At 40.9% G+C, this 23,102-nt stretch overlaps 2 protein-coding genes across 2 annotated transcripts; one reads left to right on the forward strand and one right to left on the reverse strand.

Annotated features, from left to right (window-relative positions):
- Positions 1 to 1,068: 1,068 nt before the first annotated feature.
- On the forward strand, positions 1,069 to 16,484 carry LOC106858121 (uncharacterized). The gene is made up of 23 exons (XM_088177774.1): positions 1,069 to 1,086; positions 1,345 to 1,533; positions 3,127 to 3,286; positions 3,951 to 4,072; positions 4,854 to 5,015; positions 5,711 to 5,879; positions 6,172 to 6,331; positions 6,535 to 6,655; positions 7,868 to 7,930; positions 8,183 to 8,320; positions 8,517 to 8,765; positions 9,083 to 9,274; positions 10,391 to 10,558; positions 10,722 to 10,862; positions 11,422 to 11,605; positions 12,176 to 12,262; positions 12,443 to 12,562; positions 12,974 to 13,095; positions 13,683 to 13,769; positions 14,403 to 14,549; positions 14,936 to 15,130; positions 15,401 to 15,522; positions 15,763 to 16,484. Exons 1-23 carry the CDS (start codon positions 1,069 to 1,071, stop codon positions 15,992 to 15,994), a joined length of 3,348 nt encoding a protein of 1,115 aa, XP_088033900.1. The 3' UTR covers positions 15,995 to 16,484.
- A 643-nt stretch (positions 16,485 to 17,127) lies between these two features.
- Positions 17,128 to 19,696, reverse strand: BTG4 (BTG anti-proliferation factor 4). The gene is made up of 4 exons (XM_088177988.1): positions 19,515 to 19,696; positions 18,874 to 19,011; positions 17,989 to 18,184; positions 17,128 to 17,355 (listed from the first exon to the last, which is right to left on the reverse strand). The coding sequence occupies exons 1-4, from the start codon at positions 19,685 to 19,687 to the stop codon at positions 17,221 to 17,223; spliced, it is 642 nt and encodes a 213-aa protein (XP_088034114.1). The 5' UTR covers positions 19,688 to 19,696; the 3' UTR covers positions 17,128 to 17,220.
- Between the last annotated feature and the right edge of the window lie 3,406 nt (positions 19,697 to 23,102).

Raw genomic sequence — 23,102 nt, forward strand, 5'->3', positions numbered from 1 at the left:
GAATTTGACTGGGGAGATTTCCGGCTGCTCCGGGAGCAGCTCAGGGAGGTTCCCAGAAATTCCCAGGAATTTTTCCTTTTCCTTTTCCACTTCCACACCCCCGGCACTTACGTGCTCCAGCTGAGCAGCAACAGACACAAGAGAATGGTTTGTACCCAGAAAATAATTTTTTAAAAATTATGTATTTAAAAATGCATTATTTATTTATTATATTATTAAATATTTATTAATATTTATTTATTGTTGTATTTATTTTCTAATTTTTATTATTTATTAATTATTTTTATTTATTCTTTATGCATGACTTTATCCATTTTTTAAAATTTATTTATTTATTTATTATTCCAACACTCTTGAAAAAGCCTTTTAGGCTGCGGGTGAAAGTTTGGAAGTGCAGGAAGCTGCAAAAAAAAACCCCCAACAGTGAACATAAATAAAATATTAAAAATGAATAAATATATTAGGTTGGGGAAATGAGGCAGCTCATGCTCATTGAACTGTATCAATACATTAATATCGATTATTTTATTGTTGTACCTGTGCTGTGCAGGGCCCGAGTGTATCAATACATTAATATCGATTATTTTATTGTTGTACCTGTGCTGTGCAGTGCCTCAGGGTGATACCTATGGGGGCAATACCCGAGTGTATCAATGCATTAATATCGATTATTTTATTACTGTTCCCGTGCCCTGCAGTTCCCCAGTGTATCAATACATTAATATCGATTACTTTATCGCTGTTCCCGTGCCCTGCAGTATCTCAGGGTGATGCCAATGGAGCAGTTCCCCGGTGTATCAATACACTAATATCGATTATTCCCTCGCTGTTCCCGTGCTGTGCAGTGCCCCAACGTATCAATCCATTAATATCGATTATTCCATGGCTGTTCCCGTGCCCTGCAGTTCCCCAGTGTATCAATGCATTAATATCGATTATTCTCTCTCTATTCCCGTGTCCCGCAGTACCTGAGGCTGATACCAATGGAGCAGTTCCCCAGTGTATCAATGCATTAATATCGATTATTCTCTCTATCCCCGTGCCCCGCAGTACCTGAGGCTGCTGCCAATGGAGCAGTACCCCAGTGTATCAATGCATTAATATCGATTATTTTATCGGTGTTCCCGTGCCCTGCAGTTCCCCAGTGTATCAATGCATTAATATCGATTATTTTATCGCTGTTCCCGTGCCCCGCAGTTCCCCAGTGTATCAATGCATTAATATCGATTATTCTCTCTCTGTTCCCGTGTCCCGCAGTACCTGAGGCTGCTGCCAATGAGGCAATACCCGTGTGTATCAATGCATTAATATCGATTATTCTCTCTCTGTTCCCGTGTCCCGCAGTACCTGAGGCTGCTGCCCGCCGGGGCGCGGTGCCCGCAGCCCGGTCCGTTCCAGCCGTGCAGCGCGGGGCTGGCTCTGCGGTTGGGCATCGGCCACAGGACGGATTTGCTGCTGAGCCCGGACTGGGCAGGCACGGCCGCGCTCCTCTCCGCGCTGCTCCTGCTCCTGGCGGCCTCGCTGGCCTCGGCGGTGAGCAAAAATAATCCGCTTTTTTCACGGTGTGCGATGGGAGTTTACGCAGCGAACCCATTCTTTGTCCTTTCCTAATTTTTTCAGACAAGGTTGTAAAATTTTATACGGTGAGCCCACGATTTATCTGTTCCTTCAAGCTGAAAATCAGAATAAATTGTACCCAAACCCCATTTTGTGTTTTATATATGGGGTAAAATCCATCCCCGTGAACTGATCCCATCAAAACCCCAATATATTTATATGTAACTCCAATATATTTATATGTAACCCCAATATATTTGTATACAACCCTAATATATTTATATGTAACCCCAAATGTATATAGCCCCAATATATTTATATATTACCCCAATATGTTTGTGTACAACCCTAATATATTTATATGTAACCCCAAATATAAATAACCCAAACATATTTATATATAACCCAAATATATTTGTATATAACCCCAATATATCTCCAATATATTTATATATAACCCCAATATATTTATATGTAACCCCAAATGCATTTATATGTAATTCCAAAATATTTCTATATAACCCCAAAATACTTATATGCAACCCCAAAATATTTCTAGGTAACCCCAAATATATTTATCTATAACCCAAATATATTTGTATATACCCCAATATAGCCTCAATATATTTATATGTAACCCCAATATATTTATATATGACCCCAATATATCCAAATATATTTATATATAACCCCAATATATTTATATATAACCCCAATAAATGTATATGTAACCCCAAATATATAAAACCCAAATATAGTTATATAGAACCCCAATATATTCATATGTAACCTGAAATGTATTTATCTGTAACCCCAATATGTTGATATATAACTCCAGCATATTCATATATAACCCAAATATATTTGTATATAACCCCCAAAAATATCCCATCAAAACCTCATTCATGAACCTCTCAAAAACATCCAAGGCATAAATGAATTTCATTCTTATTTTCTGATTCATCAATGAGACAACGTTATTGATTTTTTTTTAATTCCTGACCTCAAAATGAAGACATAAATAAATATTATTCTTACCAAAACCCCTGTGATAAATAAATTTCTTCCATTTTTATGCCTGTGACATTCAGCTCTCCTAATTCAGACAAAAGTGACCACAACACTCCTGAGATCAGGCTCAAACCCAAGCTGGTCCCTCAGACTGTAAAAAAAACCAAAAAAAAATTTCATTAATTTCTTTTCCCAGCACTTCTAAATTCAACAGGATTTTTTTTTTTTTTTTATCCTGCAACCAAACTCCAGAGGTAATGACACAAAATGTGATTTATTCACCCAGCAGATGCAAGATAATTTCACTTCCTTCCCCTCGCTCTCAGCTGGGATCACTAATTCTGTTCATTTAGAGCAAATTAATGATCATTAATAATTAAAAACCAGGCTCTCATCAGGGGTGATGATGGAGCCGTGACGTGAACGGCAGATGTCGAAGCCAGAAAAGGGAATTTTGGGCTGAATTTTATTTTTATTTTATTTTATTTTATTTTATTTTATTTTATTTTATTTTATTTTATTTTATTTTATTTTATTTTATTTTATTTTATTTTGTAGCTCCTGTGCCAGGGCCAAGGCTGGGCACGGAGGGGCAGCCCCTGCCCCTCGTTCCGGAGGCAGCAGCTCAAGGACAGCCTGGACAGATATTCCTCCAAAATTCCAGATGTTTGTTCCCTAAAAAAACCTCACCCCTCGCTGCAGCACGAGGCTGGGACAGGTCAGGCGAGAAAAATCCTAAAAAATCTAAAAATCCCCCCCAAATAACCCCAAAAAACACCTCCTCCCAAAAAAAAAACCCCCCCAAAAACTCCCCCCCTCAAAAAAACCAAAAACCAAAAAAAAACAAAAACAAAAAAACCTCCCCAACCCCCCCCCAAAACTCCCCAACCCCCCAAACAAACAGCAACAAAAAAAAACCAACCCCCCCCAAAAAAATACCAAAACCCCCCAAAAAACAAAAAAAACCCAAAAAAACCCAAAACCAAAAAACCCCAAATGAACTCCCCAATAAAACCCCAAAAAAATCACCCCAAAAAACCAACACAAAAAAACTTAAAAAAAAAACCAAAAAAACCTTAAACCCCCCCAAAAAACTCCCAAAAACCCCAGAAAACCACCAAAAAATCAACCAAAAATAACTTAAAAAAAACCCCCAAAAAGCCCCAAAAAAACTAAACCCCCCCTCCCAAAAAACCCAAAAAACTCCCCAAAAAACCCCAAAAACCAGCGGGGTTCTGCCCACACCAGAACCCAAATTCTGCAGAATTCAGGGAGTTCGTGTTGAGAACCAACCTAAAATTAATAAAATAGAAATAAAAGGAATTAACACCGCCCCCCAAAGAATAAATTAATTTTATTATTTATTATTTTAATATCCCCAGGGGGTGCCTGGGAGCCTGAAGGACAAATCGACCTCGAATCTTTTAACACCAAAATTTTCTTTGAAATTCTGCTCAGGCAGTCCCAGTCTGTGACCACCACCCTGAGCCACTTCAAAGAAGAGGTAAAAATTCTTATTTTCATTATTTTCACATAGAAAAACCTAAAAATTTAAGTAATTTTCTCTATTCCCATTGTTGCATCAACCCTTTATTTCAGCTTTCATCTGTTTGGGACATGATAAATAAATCTGTCCTCGTATTTATTAAATATTTTCTAGAATAAGAATTTTGGATTTTTTTAGATTTAGAATTTTTTAAGATTTCCTATTAGAATAAGAGTGGCTTTAAGGCAAAACATTTTTGTTTTCTTAGAATTTTTTTCTCTTGCTACTGAATCGAGAATTTTTGGAAAGTGAGTTCAGCTTCCAACTTCAACTTTTCATCTGGAAAATGAAAAAAAATAAATGGATTTTCTATACTGGGGAACTGCAGGTTAAATTGAGGAGAGATGAATAAATGAATGGATGAGGATGTTATTTGAATTTTACAGTAAATATTTACATTTTGGTGCTGAAATCAATAGGAGAATATTTCATAGCCCAAACGTGAATGCACCTGGGGCACTCTGCTAAATCCAGGTGAGCTTTTAAAGACAGCAGAGGGAGCTGGAGCACAGCAAGCATTTAATAATAAATAATAAATAATAATTAATAAATAAGATAAATAATGTGGAAAAATCAGCACTCCCCAATCTGACACAATCGATGTTTTTTCACCAAAAAGTTTGGGGTTTAGGGAAAATTCATCAGCTCCAAATTATCCCTTCACTCCTAATATCAGCTTTTTCTTTTATTTATTTACTCATTTTTTTAATTGATTTCCTTTTTTTCTTTTGTACCTCAGGTAAAAGTTCTGTATCACAGGGTGATGAACGAAATATCCTCGCTGAAAAATCTCTGGATAAAAGCTCTGAGCATCCCAACAAAAACCCTAAAAATCCCAGCAAAAACCCTAAAAATCCCAGCAGAGGGAGAGGATGGTGAGAGCACAGAGGCAGAACAGCAGGTAGAGCTCAGCAAGAATTATAAATGGAATAAATGAAATTTGTATATGGGATAATAAATTTATACCTGGAACAACAAACTGAATTTATAAGTGGATTAAAAAAATGAATTTATACGTGGAGTAATAATTGGAATTTATCCGTGGATAAGAACTTGAATTCTCTTGTGGAAATTTTAGGCACAGCCAAGTAAAATGTCACTTTTAGTACAGCAGATATTGAATATTTTATAAGCTGCAAAACAATTAATTCGTCCATAAACAAGAGGTGACACCCAAAAACTGCAAGGGATCAGAGCAAAATCACAAAAAACTGACACGAGAAAACCATGAAAGAAAAGTCAAAGTTCAAATCATGTTTGCGACATTTCTATCGGCTGGGAGGAGGTGAAATTGGGACAATATTGGGATAAAATATTAATATAATATATATTCCATATAATATAATCCTATAAAATATTGGGATGGGAATATTGGGACAATAACCCCTGGAAAAGTCTTTGGAGTTGCTGTACATTTATTAAGTTTGGGACAATCTGCTGTGGATCTAAAAAATTTCAGTTTTTTAAACAAAAGGCAACGAATGCCTTTTTATTACATTTATTATATTACAACATTTATTATGCCTATTTGATTAATTATAAAATGCTATTTCTGACAGACATGCAGCAGCCTCTGTGTGCTCTGTGCTGTTGCAGGTTCCTCTCCCTGGCTCACCACGGGGCTTTGGGAACCCTCAATCCAGATTTTTTGGGCTCTCAAATCACCCATGGGAGCTCATCCCACAAAAACTGATCCCATTGCTCCAGGCTGTGCTCCACGAGCTGGAGGAAAACAGAAAATCCGATTTATCACCTGAATCCCCAGGTAAGAGAGAAGAGAAAGGCATTGCCACTTCCCTTATTTTATTCTTATATTATTGCAACTTGAAATCCAGAATATTCTCCATCTGATAGCTGTAAATCAGATTTTAGATCCATTTTGTTGGAGATCTCCTTGGGATTAATGAGCAAATTAAATTGGTGGAAATTTGCCCCAGGGTGGGCAATCACCTATAAAACTCAGTTTTCCTTGCCAGCCTTCACCAAAGTTAAGGTGAATTTGAAAAAAATAATTAATTTCTTGCAGAAAACACATTTCCCTCCTGTTTCTTGTCCAGGCTACTCCTCAAGGAACGTTTTAAAAGCTCCTGCTGCTCACACAAAGTTGTTAAAAAGTGAAGAAAATCAGAAAATCACTCCAGCTCCCATAACATCCCCTGCCCTGCTCCCCTCCCCTGCACAAAGGATCACCCACATGCAGCAAGAAATGCAGAGAAGGTGAGAAATCCTCGCTGTCCTCTCGTTTTTTGGTCATAAAAATCAATTATTTGCGTTTTTTTTGTTTTTTTTTTTCGTGAGGAAGTTAATCTTAGGAGGATGAAAAGGAGATCCCTGATCTCCAGGTCAGGAGGGAAGCGCTGATGGCAATAATTTCGGGAGAGCAGAGATGTTTTGGGCAGTGTGTGCACATCTGGCTGCAGGTTCCTCTGGGAGAAGCACAGCTGGGAGAGGGCACATCTGGAAATGTCCCTGCTGGCCCAGGAGATGGGAACTGTCTGCTCCTTGTACCAATCATCCCAGGAATGGCACCGAGGAGCCGGGGTAAGGTTGGCAGGGGAGAATTTCCCCTTTCCCCTCCTCAATTCCTTTCCCTTTTCCCACATTACTTCCCAATATTGGAGCAAGGAGCAGCTTATTGGAAAAAGGGGGGGGAAAAAAACCTGATTATGGTAAAGCAAAGCAGAACCTAAATCAGTTTTCTTCTCTCAGGGTTAAGGCACAAGAAGCAGTGGCCTCGTTTCCATTAATTCTTGGGTATTTAATGCCACTGATGGCACTCAAATGAACAAAATTTTTTAAAATCCCATTGATGGGACTTAAAAGAACAAGGATTTTTTAAAATCCCACTGGTGCCACTTAAATGAGCAAGGATTTTTAGAACCCCACTGATGGCACTTAAATGAGCAAAGATTTTAAAATCTCAGTGATGGTGCTTAAAAGAACAAGGATTTAAAAAATCCCACCGATGGCACTCAAATGAACAAAATTTTTTTAAATCCCATTGATGGCACTTAAAAGAACAAGGATTTTTAAAATCCCACTGATGGTACTCAAATGATCAAGGATTTTAAAAACCCCACTGATGGCACTTAAATGAACAAAATTTTTTAAAATCCTATTGATGGGACTTAAAAGAACAAGGATTTTAAAAATCCCATTGGTGGCACTTAACAAAATTGTTTAAAATCTCACTGATGGCACTTAAAAGAACAAGGATTTTTTAAAACCCCACTGATGGCACTTAAATGAACAAAACTTTTAAAAATCCCTCTGATGGCATTTAAACGAAGAGGGATTTTGAATTTCTGGCTGGGTATTTCGAATTTCTGCCTGGGTATTTTGAATTTCCGGCTGGGTATTTCGAAATTCTGGCCGGGTATTTCGATTTTCTGGCCGAGTATTTCGAATTCCTGGCTGGATATTTTGAATTTCTGGCCGGGTATTTTGAATTTCTGGCTGGATATTTCGAATTTCTGGCTGGATATTTCGAATTTCTGGCCGGATATTTCGAATTTCTGCCCGGATATTTCGAATTTCTGGCTGGGTGCAGCCCAGCCGTCCCTCACCTGGCTGCAGGTGCGAATTCCATCACCGCAGGGCTTGGCTGCCTCTCTGCGATCCCTCCTGGAGGAACTCTCCGGTCGCCACAGCCGGGCTGGACGAGCCCTGCTCCGCAAACACCTCCACGAAATCCAACATTGCAGCCCGAGCCCGGGGCTGCCGGAGCCCCAACAGCCCCAACATTTCCTGCAGGAGCTTTCCCGGGAATTGTCCTTTTGTCTGCTCGCTTTGCGGAGCCCGGATCAGCTCCAGCAGGTGAGTTCGAGGCATTTTCTGGTTTTTTTGTTGGTTTTTTGTTTTTTTTTTTTTTTTTTTTTTTTTTTAATGTCACCTGGTTGATGTGCAGGAATGGGTGTCACCCCCAGCGGGTGGGTGCTTTGATAACCACAAATATTCCACAAATTCGAACGTTCCCGGTGTCCCTGGGACTGCGCTGCTGCCGAGCACAGAGCTCTTGGCCGGTGTAGAAAATCCCACTTTTTTTTACAATTTTTTTTTTTTTGGCAGAAACATCCCAGGGAAGTGGAGCCTTTCCCGGATTCTGCGGCTCGGATGCTCTGGGTGTCAGGGATGAAGATTGTGAAGCTGGAGGCTCTGGGACAGAGGTGCCTCTACAGAGTCCTGGATCTCTACAGCCACCTCCAGGTAGAGGCATTTTATTATTTTTGTCACAAAATTCTGAGTGAACAAATTCCCTCTCCTGACCAAAAAATCGACAGAAACCTCCTTTACAAAACCCCGCTCTCCAAACCTTCGTACTAGGCAAAAAAAAACAACCCCAAAAACCCAGATTATTTCTATTTTAAACCAATAATTTTCTCACTCTGCTTACCCTCTGCAGAGCGGGGCTTGCCCAGAAGGTGCGAGCAGGATCCTGAGAGGGTTGAGATGCCAAAATTCAGGTGAAGAAGCGGCTCGGGAGGCTGCAGAGAGCAGAGAGCAGCAGCATGCAACCAGGGCGCTGCATTTCCTGCAGCTGCATCATCGCGAGGGCTCCCTGCTCAAAGGGTTAAACGCGCAGGCAGAGGCTGAGCTGAGGAAAATTCGGGCGCAGTTCAGGCTGGAGATTCAAATCCACACCGAGGAAAAGGTTAAAAGGAAAAGTTGGAACATCGGGGATATAAATTTTTAATCGTGCAGAGGGTGCGGACGTCAATAAAACCCCTCCGGGATTTGTTATTTCTGGAATATTTTATGGTGTTCACAATTATTTCGCTTGTGCTGGCAAAGGGAAAAAGTTGAAAAGCTCCAAAAATTAAAAGTTTTTTTTTTTAAAGTTTGCAAATTTTAAATTCTGTTTATGGAAGTTGATGGTTTCCATTCTTTTCGTCCCCTAGGCATTTCTAATTTTTGAATTATAACATTTCCACATTCCCTCAAGCTTGGAAATCTTTGTTTCCTCCCCAGCTCCAAGCCAAAGAAACAAAAGCCATGCAGGAGAATGCGGGAGAGGAATTTGGGGATTTTGTGACCTTTTCCCTCCTGTCCCAGAGACACCTGAGGCAAACGGTGACTCTGCTCCAGGACTGCCACAGGCTCAGGAACAATGCCCAGAAATGCCAGGAGGAGGGCACAGGCCTGGAACATCTCCTGGCAGAAGTAAAATTCTATTTTTTTTTTTTTTTTTTTTTGGTTCGAATTGTCCTCGTAGAAGTAAAATTCTCTTTTTTTTTATTTTCTTTAAAATTCTCCTGGTAGAAATAAAATTATCTTTTTTTTTCTGTTTCAAATTCTCCTGGTAGAAGTAAAATTCTCTCTTTTTTTTCTTGCTTTCAAATTCTCCTGGTAGAAGTAAAATTTTCTCCTTTTTTTGTTTCAAATTCTCCTGGTAGAAGTAAAATTCTCTTTTTGTTTGGTTAAAATTCTCCTGGTAGAAGTAAAATTCTCTTTTTTTTGCTTTAAAATTCTCCTAGTAGAAATAACATTATCTTTTTGTTTGTTTGTTTCAAATTCTCCTGGTAGAAGTAAAATTCTCTCCTTTTTTGGTTAAAATTCTCCTGGTAGATCTAAAATTCTCTTTTTTTTTCTTTTTTTTTTTTTTTTTTTGGTTTAAAATTCTCTAATTTTGGTTCAGAACCTGGAGCCTGCTGCTACAAAACTTTCCAAACTCTCAGGAATTGTGTCTGTTTGGAGAAATGTTTCTAGAAATGAAGTTCACTCCAAATTAAAATTAATTTTGTTAATTTTAATGCCAAAAACGATTGAAACCATTCTGGGATTTTCTGCTAAAAATCAGACACTTCACATCCACTTTTTAACATAAAGTTATGTAAGGCCCCTTTGAGAATTTTACATTTATTTTCAGCAGTTGTGGGTTTGTTATTTGGGTGTTTATAAACAACAAAAATAAAGAACTGCAAGATGTTTTTTACCAAATTTCCACTGCTGATTTAAAAAAAAAAAAAAAGTTCTTAAAAAAAATTTGTAAAAAACAAATTACCAAATTTCCACTGCTGATTGCAAAAAAAAAGATCTTAAAAAAAAAAAATTGTTAAAAAAAAATTACCAAATTTCCACTGCTTTTTTTTTGTTTTGTTTTGGGTTTTTTTGGTTTTTTGTGGGGTTTTTTTTTTTGTTTTTGGGGTTTTTTTGTGTTTTGTTTTTTGTTTTCAAAACTCTGGCTCTCACACCTATCCCCAATGCATAATATAGAAATTAAGTTAATCAAAGGAGATTTCGATATTCCAGGTGATAATTTCATAATTTACCTTCCAGGATTTATCCATGGATGAGGAGAGCAGGGACATTTTGCAGCTCCTGGGGGATAACACAGAATATTTCTTTTTAGTGCTGGAATTTATAGAAGCTGTGAGATTATTACAGCTGAGAGAAAATCACTATAAGGAAATGATCAAAAGCTTAAAAAGCTGCAAGCAGGAGAAGGTAAAATTCAAAATATTACTTTGCACTCTTATTCAGAAAATAAGAAATAATTGCTATTCTTACTGTGCAAAGGAATTTGTTCTCCAAGTATCAAAATTCCCAAAACAATTCCAACATCTTTGGGTTTGGATTTTTTCTTTTTTTTTTCTTTTTTCATTTACAGTTTATGGATGATGCAAACATCACAACCAAGGAAGTGAAAAAATTCAGAGAGCAGAAAATGAGAAAGCTGAAGGAGCACCTGAAGCAATTCCTGGAAAAGGAAACAACTCTGAATATTTCAAGCAGTTTTGATCCTTTCCAGGTTAGAAAAGGAGCAAATCCTGAATGTTTTTTAATTAAATAATCATCATATGCAGAGAACATAAAATTAATTGGATCATGTTAATAAGATGACTGCATGCTGTCCTGAATGGTGAAATTCACATTTTAAATGTGAATTAATATAATATAATATAATATAATATAATATAATATAATATAATATAATATAATATAATATAATATAATATAATATAATATAATATAATATAATATAATATAATATAATATAATATAATATAATATAATATAATATATATGAAGAAAATGGTTGACAGTGGAGAGCAGGAATGTAAGATTTAAAGAAACTGGAAATAGTAGAAGAGCTTCCAAAGGGAAGTTATGGCCAAAAGGGTGAATTTAGGGGGTTTTGAGGTTTTTTTTTTACTGATTGTGAGGTCTGGACCTGCCTTATCTACAACAGAGAGCTCATCCTTAGAGAGTCTGGGAAATCCCAAAGCTTTTCCAGGCCCTGTTAAATCCTTTTCCTTTTTCCAGGCACTGTTTCATCCTTTTCCTTTTCCTTTTCCTTTTCCTTGCAGGGTTTGATGAGGAAATCTTCCTTGGCAAAGGATTTCCAGCTGGAGGCACAAAGAACGAGATTAGGAGGAGAGAAAAAAGGGAAAATGCAGCAGAATTCCCAGAATTCCCAAATTCCAGGGACACATCCCAAGGCAGAGGATCAGCTCCTGCAGTTCCTGACTAAGAGTAAATCCAGGGATTTCAGTGAGCTGGGATTAATTTTTGATATTGATAAAGTTTTGATTTTGATACCTGAGGATCCCTAATGGGAATGAACAGAGGAGAGATCCCAACACATTCCTACATCGTTAATCCACTCCCAAAAATGAGATATTCAGTAAAAAATTACAGCTTTTAATCCTAAGAGTTCATTTTTTACACTGAGGACTGGATGCTGTGGAAGAGAATCAAAATTAGCTCAGGAAAAAGGAAAGGGCACAAATCCCTCTGGAATTTGGCCAGGTCATGTCTGTAATTTTCCTCTTCAGTGAGCTGGGATTAATTTTTGATATTGATAAAGTTTTGATTTTGATACCTGAGGATCCCTAATGGGAATGAACAGAGGAGAGATCCCAAAACATTTCTACATGTAATTTTTTACTGAATATCTCATTTTTGGGAGTGGTTTAACAGCTTTTAATCCTAAGAGTTCATTTTTTACACTGAGTCCTGGATGCTGTGGAAGAGAATCAAAATTAGCTCAGGAAAAAGGAAAGGGCACAAATCCCTCTGGAATTTGGCCAGGCCATGTCTGTAATTTTCTTCTTCTCACAGGTATCAAGGTGTTGAAGCAGGCAGAGCACCTGATGGCATCCAGGATCACCCTGCTGAACCCCCAGCTCACAGCACCTCCCCTGCATGGTAAAAAAAATTAAAAAAAAAAAAAAAAAAAAAGTGAATTTTGACTTTTTTGGGTTTTTTTTCCTGCCACCGTCTCACCCTGCCTACAAAATCCCCCCACGCATGAAACATTTGCTAGGAAAAATGTGGTGAGAAATGGATTGTTTGAGAAAAGAACATTTCTGCTCTCTCTTCACACAGGGGATGAAATGAAATGTGAAACCTCCTCGTTTCTCCTGGGCCTCCTGCAGGAGGTGAACGATGAGCTCCGAAGGAATGCAGGGGCAGCAGGGCTGCGACAGAGCCAAAGGCTGCAGAAAAGTAAATTTTCATTCATTTCCTTCTCCAAACCAGCCAGAATTGGGTGGAATTGGAAGATTTCTGCTTCGTCCTTGAGGGAGCTGCACAAACACCTCATTTATTCTCTACCAATGAAGGAGAAAGACTCAGCCCCCAAATAATTTGAATTTGCTGCTGATCAGCTCTAATGCCACTTTTCCACACCTTGATTATGAGGAGTTTCTCCAGGAAAAGCAAAGTTTTGGATATTTCCTTCATTATCCTTACAATAATTCAAAATGCATCCACAGGGATTCATTTTGCTTTGAGAAATAGTGAAATAAATGGGAAAATGCAGGTTTTTTTTTTAATCTGCTCGTGTTGCAGTGTTACCTCTTGGACAAGGAAAAATGCAAACAGAGATGAATGAATGAAATTCTCCTGTTCTTGCAGCAGAAATCTGTGCTCAGGAAGGAGAGCTGAGTGCAGTGGATCCTGCAGCCCTTTCTCCCAGGGAGTTTGTGGTGTTCCAGTACGGCCTCTCCATCCTACAATTCCTCACGTTTCACATTCAGGTAAGTGTTTAAAATTTACAAAATTTACCCCAAAACACTCCTCAGCCCACGGGCTACATGAAAATCAATTTACCAAATTAAAATCAATTCGAGGATGCCCAGTGTGCAAACAGCAGGAATTAAATTCCTCTCCTGTTTTCCAGGATCCACATCAGTTCTTACATTTGTTGTTTCTCAACCACACCTCTTAAATTAATCCCTTATTAATTAATCCCTTCCCGCTGCATAATTTTGTGTTAAAATATATTCCCTTTATAATTCAGAATAAGGATTCTGCCATTCTCTCTGCACACCTCTGGGTAAACTCTCCGGGCTGCTTTGTGCAGTATTAAATAAAAAGATAAAAATAAAAATTGTAGTGACCCCACCCAGAGCCTGGAGAACACTTTCATTTACTTAATTAAACAACTGGCAAGAGGAAACGCTCAGGTTTTTTCGAGCAGTCTCCATTTCCATGTGGATTTTTTTTTTTTTTTTTGGCTCTGTGCACTCACCCCAGATCAGAGCTGGATTTACAGGAACTCACATCCCATTAATCCCTGGTGTGCTCGAGGTTCTCACAGGAGCGTTTTCCTTTTTCTTTGCAGGCTCCAGAATTCACCCTGGCTGTGGCCTCCAGCCTCCCCCAGAGCGATGCCCCAGGCAATGCCTTCAGAAATTCCTTTTTTTATCAGGTTTGCCCACCCAGCACCCGTTGTTCTATCCATCAATTGCAGCACTGGGAAGCAAAATGAAAAGCATTAAATATTTTCTGCAAGTGGCAGGATGCTTGATACTTTCTAAGGGGAAAAATAATAATTATATAAGAAATCATCAAATGTTAATAAACTCCAGATATGTGAGCACAAACCTGGCACAGCAACGTTTAAATCCTTATTTAATGGGAGGGTCATACCCAAAGCACATTTAATAAATAAACTCTGATTTTCCAGTTTCTCACATCCAAGTTTTCCCACTTTTTATTTTTACCAAATTATCTCTAGGTCAGCTTTACAGGACTCAGTGGATCAGCATTTTACTTACCATAGCTAAATTACAAACTGCTGTAATTAAATTATAAAATCAGGCTACTCAGTCCCATTTTTAAAGTTTCCTAAAGTTCACAAAACCTAAACCTGCCTAGAGCAGAGAGCACAGGAATGTTTTCAGTTCCCATCACAGATTATTGAATGAAATCCACTGCTCTGAATCCTTGCACTCACCTGGAATTTAAACAAACCCCTGGAAGATTTTCATCAGCTGAGCCAAATCCTGCTGTGCCCTTGTCCCAGATGGGGATATTTAATTTTTTTTTATTTTTTTCTCAGAATTCCAAGAAGAAACTCTTCATCCTGAGGGAGTGCCTGGGCTCTGGGGGAGGATTCCTGCTGGTCCTCGTGCACTGCTGGGCTCATGTCACTGCTGGGGACCTGAGCCACGACTCCAACCCCCTCTTCCTGAGCCTTTTCCACCAGGTACCTCAGCATTTGCTCAATAGAATCACATTCAAATCATCTCTGGTTAAAAAAAAAAAAAATAAAAAAAAAAATCTTATTTTAAAAGGGAAGGGTTAATGCTGCCAGAACTGAGAAAATAAAAACAGGACAACTCCATCCTAACCCTCAGCTGGGAAGAAAATGGGAAAATCCAACAGAAAAAAAAAAAAAGAAACAACACTTTCATCAGCACAAGTCTGGCTCAAAAAACAGAGAAATTAATTGGAAAATAAAGCAGGAATTGGAATTTTCCTCCCTCCTTCCTTCCTTCCCTCCTTTTTTGATGTGATGCAGGTTCTCCAAACCTTTCATAAAGTTTTTTTAATTGCTGGTTTTTTTGTGTTGTTTTTTTTTAATTTCTCTAGGCTCTAAAGGCCTGTCTCAGTGAGATGTTCTCCCTCAGGCTGCAGCTCTCAGCAGCTGCCCCAGGGAATAAATCCCAGGGGATAAATCAGATTCTGCTCCAAGAGGAGCCATTCTCCACAGAGGAAATAAATCTGATCTCCCAACTGCTGGAAGTGAGAGTGAAAAACCTCACAGACGTGGAAGCCTTTGAGAAGGTAACAAGAAAAAAAAAATAAAAATCACCAGACTTGGCTGAAAATCTTCACCATCCCTAATTTTTTAGTTTTTTAGAGTGATAATTAAAGGATTTATAAAACCCAGCTGGTTCCAGATTACTCTGTTAAAGGTTAAAAGAAATTATTTCACTTCATGTAAACCATTAGGTCAGCATAGACAGCAATATCATGAAAAGAGATTTTAAAAATCTACAGAAAGATATTTAAAATTAACATTTATCTGCTCTCTCCACCTCTGTGGTCACAAAGGACCTCTTGCTCCGAGTGAAATCTGAGGAATCACTCAGCAACAAATGGCTGGTGAAGAAAAAAGAGAATTTCCTCCACCCCCTGAGCAGAGGTGGAAGGGAAAGCCTTGGACAGAGGGCACAGTGAGCATCATTTCCTATTATTTGCTATTTAAATTTATTATTTCACTACCTTGTAGAGTGAAATTTATCTTCCTGGTTTGCTCTTGTTAAGATGAAACTTGAATTCTGACATTTCTTTAATTTAAACGTTTAAGTTTAGTTTTCACTTTAATTAAATTTATTTCTTTAATTTTTAAAATCTAATTTTCATTTAAAATTTTAAACGTTTTCCTGGGTTGTTTTTTTTTTTTTTTTTTTTAGCCTTGAAGAGGAAACTGTGGCTTCCTTGTCCCTCTCAGAACTGGAGGACAAAGTGGATGCATTGACTGAGGAGCTGCTGCAGATTGTGGAGGATGAGCAGCAGTTTTTGAGCAGTGAAGGCAATGAAGATCTGCTCTCTTATTACCTTGACATAACCAGCTTGGAGAAGCAGAGTTTGGGAAAACAAATCAAGGCTTTAGAGGAGGAAATAGCCCAGGGCAGGAATTTGTGATGCTCAGAATTGTGTGGTTTGGTTCCTGCTCCTCTCTTTTGGGCACTGGGCTCCAACCCAAAGTAAATCCTCGATTTTTTTTTTTTTTTTTGCTTTTATTCCAGTGGATTTTTCCTCCCCGTGGCCAAGGCTCATTAAATCAGGAGGGAAAGCAGTGCAGTAATTGAAGTGACAAGACTTTGGCTGGAGGAGTTGACATTTCTGGCCCTCTCCAAGTGCTGAGAGGAAATATTGCTGCAAAAAGCCCAGGCTCCGAGTTTCCAGGAACAGGAGCAAAAATCTAGAATCACTCAATTCCTGGTGTGAAATAAATTATTCTTTCAACCAATGCATCACTCCACGAGGTGCTCTGAGGCCTCTGCAGCTGAGAGTTGCAGTTTTCTGATTTTATGACACAGCAAAAACTGCAGAGCCGGTTATTTGGGTTAATTATAGCTGTGCAATTACATTTCAAGTGCAAGAAATATTAAAATTTCCATCATTGAAGCAACTTCTGAATTCGCCTTATTTCAGCTCTGTGCCACCACCCACCCAGGAATTCACTGCCCAAGACCATTCCTGTTTTTAAACCTGGGCAATCAGCCTGTCCTGCTCCCAAATTCCAGAACCAAACCCCAAAACATGAAAAAGTCAATATTTCCCAATCAGTGAAACACCAGCCCAGCCTCCAGTGTAGATAAAAAGCAAGTGAGGGAAGAAAAAAATAATAAAAAAAAAATTAACTCAAAATTCTTTTTTTTTTTTTCCCTCCTATCATGGGGGCACAGCAAAATTTAAATATTTTTGGGAGTCACTAAATACCCCAGACATTTCTGCTGGTGATATTTAGGTCTTGGCTCCTCACAGCTTTGCCAGAAAAAAAGCAAAGTGTCCTTCAAAGCAGCTCGGGGGATGGTTTTTAATCTTCCACCAGAAAACTCCTGAACACCCCTCAAAGCACCACCAGCAGCTGGCTTGGATAACAACAGCAGGTTTATTAATCTAATAATTTATTAATTTACGCATTTCCTCTTTAAATCCACAAAAAGAATCTCACATTACATCTTTATTCTTATGTTAGCATCAATTAAAACTGTTAAAAATCTGTGATAACCCCCCCCCCCCCAAAAAAAAATTAATAAATAATCAGGGATTAGATGAGAAGTGCTCTTTTCATGAGGTTGTGCAGTGCCAGCCTTCACCTCCTCCCAAGATCGGGGCTGTAAAGCAGGGCAGGAGCCCGGGCTCTATTTCTTGGGGTTGATCCAGTGGTACCTGTCCACCGTGACCCCACTCCTGTAGCCCCTGGGCTGGCCAAAGTGGGAGCCCTCGGCCAGGTGCAGCTTCCTGTGCTGGAACTGCCACCAGGGCAGGTGAGGAGCCTGCAGGAGTCACCAAAACGAGCAGAAAAAAAAAAGGGAAATAAAAAGTTAAATAAAAGGGGAAAAGAAGTGGGGAGCAGTGAGGCCGCCCCAGTCCCACCAGGTTCATCCCCAGGGAAGGAATTGTTTGCTCCTGCCAAAGCTCCACCCCACTCACAGCATCTCTGAGGGTGGGAAAAGCCTCTCAAGGACAAGCCCAGCTGTGCCCACATCTGTTAGACCCCTCCAGGGGTGGGCACCAGCCCCTGCAAACAGCTCTCGAGTCTCCAAATAATTCACATACCCGTGTTAAAACAAGCGGTGTAACTGAGGGGTACAACGGCAATTCATCAGTAAGAAACAGGTCCACAGCTTCTTAACTTTGTTTCACAAAGCATGGAAGAGTTTTACATTTAAAACCAGGCTGTACACGCTTTTACAGACAGTGACACCACTGGAAAACCCTCCCAGAGGAAAAAATCAACCCCGAGCCTCCCCTGGAGCAGCTGGAGGCTGTTCCCTCTCATCCTGAGGAGCCTGAGCCCCAGCTCAGAACCTCTTTGGAGAGGTTTTGGGGTGAGAAAATCTCACCTGAGCCAGCTCAGAACCTCTTTGGAGAGGTTTTGGGGTGAGAGGGTCCCCCCAGGGCCCCACCTGGTAGATGCTGTTGGGGTTGCTGACAGTGGGGATGGCTTTGGGCTCCTTGCTGAAGGTTTCCTCGTCCGAGGAGGTTCCCGAGTCATAGTCCAGGGCTGCCTTGGCCACAGCAAGGCTGACGTGCTGGGGCAGCTCGGGGTTCTCCTTCCCATCAAAGCGTGCCACCGTGAAGGGCTGGTTCCTCTCCCCGTACCTGCAACAGGTGAGCGCTGCTGCTCTGGGAGGGGCCGGATCACCCCAAAAAATGCCCAGAGCCTCAGGTGTCAGGGCTGGGAGCAGCTTTAGGCTGACAGAACACCCAGCCCCAGGCTCTGAGCTCACCTGCGGGACACCTGGGAGGGATCCACCCACACCTTCAGCTCCTGGGGCTAGCCCAGCAGGATGGAGCCCACAGGGCTCAGCCTCCTCCCCTGGAGGAGTTGGGATGGAAATTCCAAACTCGGGGTGTGTTCCCCACGTTGGCTTTGCCCAGGGAAACCAACAAAGCTGCCACGGCCGGGGCCACCTGCACTGTCCCCAAGTGGCCCTGGCAGGGTGGCCATGGTGACAGCGAGTACACAAAGCTCCCAGCATGGGCTGACCTGGGGACACTCCGAGCCAGGAGCCCCAGGGGAAAAGATGGGAAAAGATGGGAGCATCCCCAGAGGAATTCTGCCACGGCCTGGGGAAGGGAAAAGCGATTTTTCCACCCATTTTTCTCCCTTCCCATTAAATCATTTTTGTCTCAACTCTGTCCTCATTGTCATTATTTCAAGGTAAGCTGCTTGAGGGTAAGTCCTGAATTATTTCTGGAAATTTTTTACGGCAAAATTGTTTCACTTTTATCATCAGAAAAATAAAAAAAATAATAATTTTCCAGCCAGCCCCAGGCTCTGAGCTCACCTGCAGGACACCTCGAAGGGATCCACCCACACGGTCACCTCCTTGGGCAAGCCCAGCAGGATGGACTCCAGCCCACTGGCCACACAAGCCTGCTCCAGCAGGGGCTCCCGTGCCTGCTGCTTGTTGAGCCTGATGCACCTGGGGAGCAGCAGAGGGCACCTGGAGTTGGGATTTCTCTGCAGCTTTGTGGGTTCTGCTCGTGCACAGCACCCCCAAAATCTCTGTTGGTTGTTCAGCATTTTGGACCTGCTGGTGCAGGTTCTCACTTGCAGCCCCAGCCAGCAGTTCAGCCTCACAAAACTCATTTATCAGCTCTAACAGGGCTTGGCTTTTCATTCTCATCAATACCTGATGAGGTAATTTGCTGCTTGAAGTGTTTAAACAGAACCACCCCAAAAGTCTCTATAAGACCACTTGAATTCTGCAGCCTGGCAGAACCTCGGGACACTTGTCTTAAAATTCCCACCTCAGTTTTCTAATCACACATTTACAGATTAAAAAAAAAAAAAAATTTTCACCAATTAATAATCCTTCCTTCAAGCTCAAGGGGCATCCTGGTGGTTCCCTTTACATTTTGCATTATTTATTTCACTTTGAAGCTCCTTGAGTGCCAGCCCGAGGCTCCAGGTTCTCCCTCTCACCTGAAGCCTTGCCCTCGGGATGGGTTGTCTGGGTACCAGTGATTTTTGTACTTTTCGAACAGGATCGTGGTCAGCTTGGCTGCAAACTTCTCTATTTCCTCCTTGCTCAGCTTGCCCTCCCTCTTCACCAGCTTGGTGACGAAGAAAACCGCAGCAGCAATTTCATCTTTCATCCTGAATTGCAGCACGGGAGGTGCTGGAATAGAGATGGAGAGATTTAATAACGTCAAGGCACTGTCAGGTTCCAAGAATTGATGCTGCAAAACCTGCACAAGCCAGGAGAGACAGAGGCTGGATAAGCCTGACTGCCAAGCAGCAGATTAAATTTAATTTGGGATATTAAAACCAGTTTAATGCATTACTAGAAGGTACTTGCATTAAGCAAGTTAAGAGAGAATATTAAAAAAAGTTTAAAGCGTAATAGTTCTTATTTGTCACATATATCACAAGCAAATCTTACAAAGATATCATTCTTTAATATTAAAAAAAAAAACCAGAACCATCACCTTTTCACAGCAGAGACACTAAAAACTTGAGATAAACTTCACAAACAGCTTAGAGAGGCACCAAGAAAAACAGATAAAAATCCCACAAAGCCCTGGATCAGTCACACAGGGGGAACCCCAGCACCCAAAGGGTCCCTCCCTCTTCCCCTGGCACACTTGGGTCAGGCTTTTGATGGGACAGGAATCACGTGGGGCTGAGGAATGTAAGAATATCCAGGTGTGCAGGAGCTGCAGGTGTGTGATTAATGGTGGATTAATTAACAATGTGTTCCAAAGAGATTCCCGATCTCCTCAGCTTTATTCCAACATCAGCTCCCTCTTTTAGGGTGATTGAATTGATTCTGAATTCTGTTGTGTCCGTCAGTCTACCCCATAAATCCCTGTGGAATATTTAATATTCACCACGAGGAAAACAGCACCAGGCTAATTAATTAATGATTAGAATTGTGCTGGACTGCTTGTGGCAGACTTACCACGATGATTTTCCACATGAACCCTTCACATTTGGCGTTCCTTATTTAGGAAACTGCTTGATTCTGGATTTCTCACATCACTGAGTTTCCTAATTCACATTATCAGCGTGGATTTATATGTTTTTTTTTTCAGGGGTCAGATCCCAGGAAGTGCCGAGACAAAAGAACAAATGGAAGCAAAAAAATAAAAAGCTGAGAGTTCAAAAGTGGCTCTCACAGGGCTGGGGATGGTGAGTCCCATCTCAGCCTGGGGTGAGAGCAGGCAGGGGATGAGAAACACCGAGCCTGGAGGCACAAATTGAGTCCCTAAACCACAAATTCCTGGCTAATTCTGCATTTCATTTCTCTCCACTCACACAGTTCCTTCCTCGTTCTTTAATTTGTGCATCACACAAAAAAATTCTTCCTGCATCACATAAAAATAATAATAATAATAAAAAAAAATAGAAGACCAAGGATTTCAGTACAAATTCTGTTTTTAATAAATGAGTAATAAACCACAAAACAGCCCCATATTAATTCTCTTCCTTTGTGTCACATATCAAATCCCCTCCTCGGCCAGTGGGGACCTTTCCCTTTCCACGAGCACCCAAAAGAAACAGAAATCAGAATTTGAGACAGAGAAGGGATCCTCAGAAAAAGCTTTCAGATTTTTTTTTTTTTTTTTTTTAATTTTCAGCCATAGAACCCCCAGTGCTGTGACCACAGGGGTCCCCTCCCCGTGTGCTGCTGGGGTGACCCAGCAGGATTTTGTTCCCTGAGTCATCCCTTCCTTTTCCACGGAGAGAAGAGAGCAGGGACAGCCTGGCCTGGCATTGCTGGGGAGTGCTGCAGGACAACAGGAAACTGCTGCAGGGAAGAATTTCCACACTGGCTGTGCAGTCTGGGAAGATTCTGACTCTGTCTGCATCCAGAATTAGCTCTGGAACCTTCTGCCAAGCTGCCTCTCCATGCCTGAGGCCTGAGTTTTATTCTGGAGATTCAACTTCCTTTCAAAATGTCATTTTCTGAGCTGAGTGGATTCCCCTTGCAAACTCTCCAGCCACATCAGTTTTTCTATGTTTTTAAAAGTCTGTTCCATGGCGACAGGGCAAAAAAAAAAACCCTAAAAGGAAAAGTTTTCAAGTGACTATAAAGTTTTGATCACATTGATTTTGTTACAGTGTGGTTGAACTGCAGGAGCAGGGAGTGTTCCAAAAATCTGGAGGCAACCACCACAGATCTGTGGGTTTTTAACTGAGCTGACAAAATTGGTGTCCAGGGAGATATCAAAGAGCAAAATTTGCCACTTAAAAATGGTGGGTGATGCACATAATTCTAATTTTTGAAGTCCTTCTCAGTAAGTTTAGTCCACTCAGGGTTTCCTAAACAATCCCAGACACACAGACTGGGATTCCTCTAGGGACGATTTTGTCTTTCTGGCCAAATTCTTGATATTAATCTGATTGCTTTGATTTCAAGATGGTTTTCCTCAATATCAGACTGCAATCTAATAAAAGACACAACCTCTTCCTCTCAACTTAAATTTCTTTTCATTCTTGAGCCCTCCAAGCCAAAGCAGCATTCCCTGGGGTGGAGAATCTGTTCATCATTTCTATCCCTGCCCCATTTCAACCCCAGGAATTCTCCAGGGACCATCCTGCCCCAAATGCCAGCGAGGCTTGGGTCACACAGAGACACAGGGTGGGGGTTTTGAGGCATCTCTGCTAAATGCAGCAGGTGCAGGCAGTCCCTGTGAGTGGGGGAATTCTGTGACAAGGGCTGGAATGCTCAGGGGACACCAGAGGGATCCCTCCTCACCTCCTCTGCCTCATTCCTTGTTCCCAGGGCTAGCACAGGAACTGCAGGTGAGCACAAACAAAGCCCTCACCTGAGAAACCGGCCCTGCAGTGAGGGGATATTTCTTGGGTGATGAGAGGCAGGAGGTCAAATTCTACAAATTCTACACATCAGCAGCAGCAAACACGGGGAGATTTCGGCAAAGTTCTCAGCAATTCACCCACTTGGCTCTGATCATTCAAATTGTGGTTGGTACAGAAGTCCTGTGAAATTTTTTAATTGGTATTTTTAATATCATGCAGGAGTCCAAGCATTATTTTCCTGTTAATGTCACAGAATACCAGAGGGGGGGTTCTGGCACCCCCTTGCAGCGACAAGACAAAGTGGCTGCTTTAATTAATTAGGGAGATTCATCAGGCTCAAATCCTTCCCAGGGCTGCCAGTTGTCACTGACTGCAAGAAAACACAGCCCTGGGTGCCCCATTTGGGGAACAACTGCTGAGGAGGGAAATGTCTGGACCAAAACTGGCACAGCCCGTGCCAAGGAGAGAGGGACATCCACTAAACAGCAGCCAACAAATTGTGCTCCCACTCATTCCCGGCTGCATCCAAACAAAAACTGTTTTCATCCCAGAAAAACCCAGGATGGACAGCCAAGTTCTGGCTGAGAGGAAGCAGGGGATAAATGAGGAGATTTTTGTGCCTTTTGTGAAATGATGTTGCTTTAATCCTTACTAGGAACAGAAAAAAAAAAAAAAAAAAGCCAAATCACTAAAAAATCAGTGCCTGGATATCCATGGGGCTGGTCCAGAGCTCGCTGAACCCTGGGG

The sequence above is a fragment of the Sturnus vulgaris genome, chromosome 23 (genome assembly GCF_052056855.1).
Source record: "Sturnus vulgaris isolate bStuVul1 chromosome 23, bStuVul1.hap1, whole genome shotgun sequence".
NCBI lineage: Eukaryota > Metazoa > Chordata > Aves > Passeriformes > Sturnidae > Sturnus > Sturnus vulgaris.

Bases quoted from the DNA above. Each gene is read 5' to 3' on its own strand.
- LOC106858121 (XM_088177774.1), top strand. The intron at 13,096-13,682 runs GTAAGTGTTTAA...TTTTCTTTGCAG, and splicing joins TCCTCACGTTTCACATTCAG to GCTCCAGAATTCACCCTGGC. The intron at 15,523-15,762 runs GTGAGCATCATT...TTTTTTTTTTAG, and splicing joins AGCCTTGGACAGAGGGCACA to CCTTGAAGAGGAAACTGTGG.
- BTG4 (XM_088177988.1), bottom strand. From the start codon at position 19,687: ATGAAAGATGAAATTGCTGCTGCGGTTTTCTTCGTCACCAAGCTGGTG. The intron at 19,012-19,514 runs GTGAGAGGGAGA...GCTGCTCCCCAG, and splicing joins TCCCGAGGGCAAGGCTTCAG to GTGCATCAGGCTCAACAAGC. The intron at 18,185-18,873 runs GTGAGCTCAGAG...CACCTGTTGCAG, and splicing joins CCCTTCGAGGTGTCCTGCAG to GTACGGGGAGAGGAACCAGC.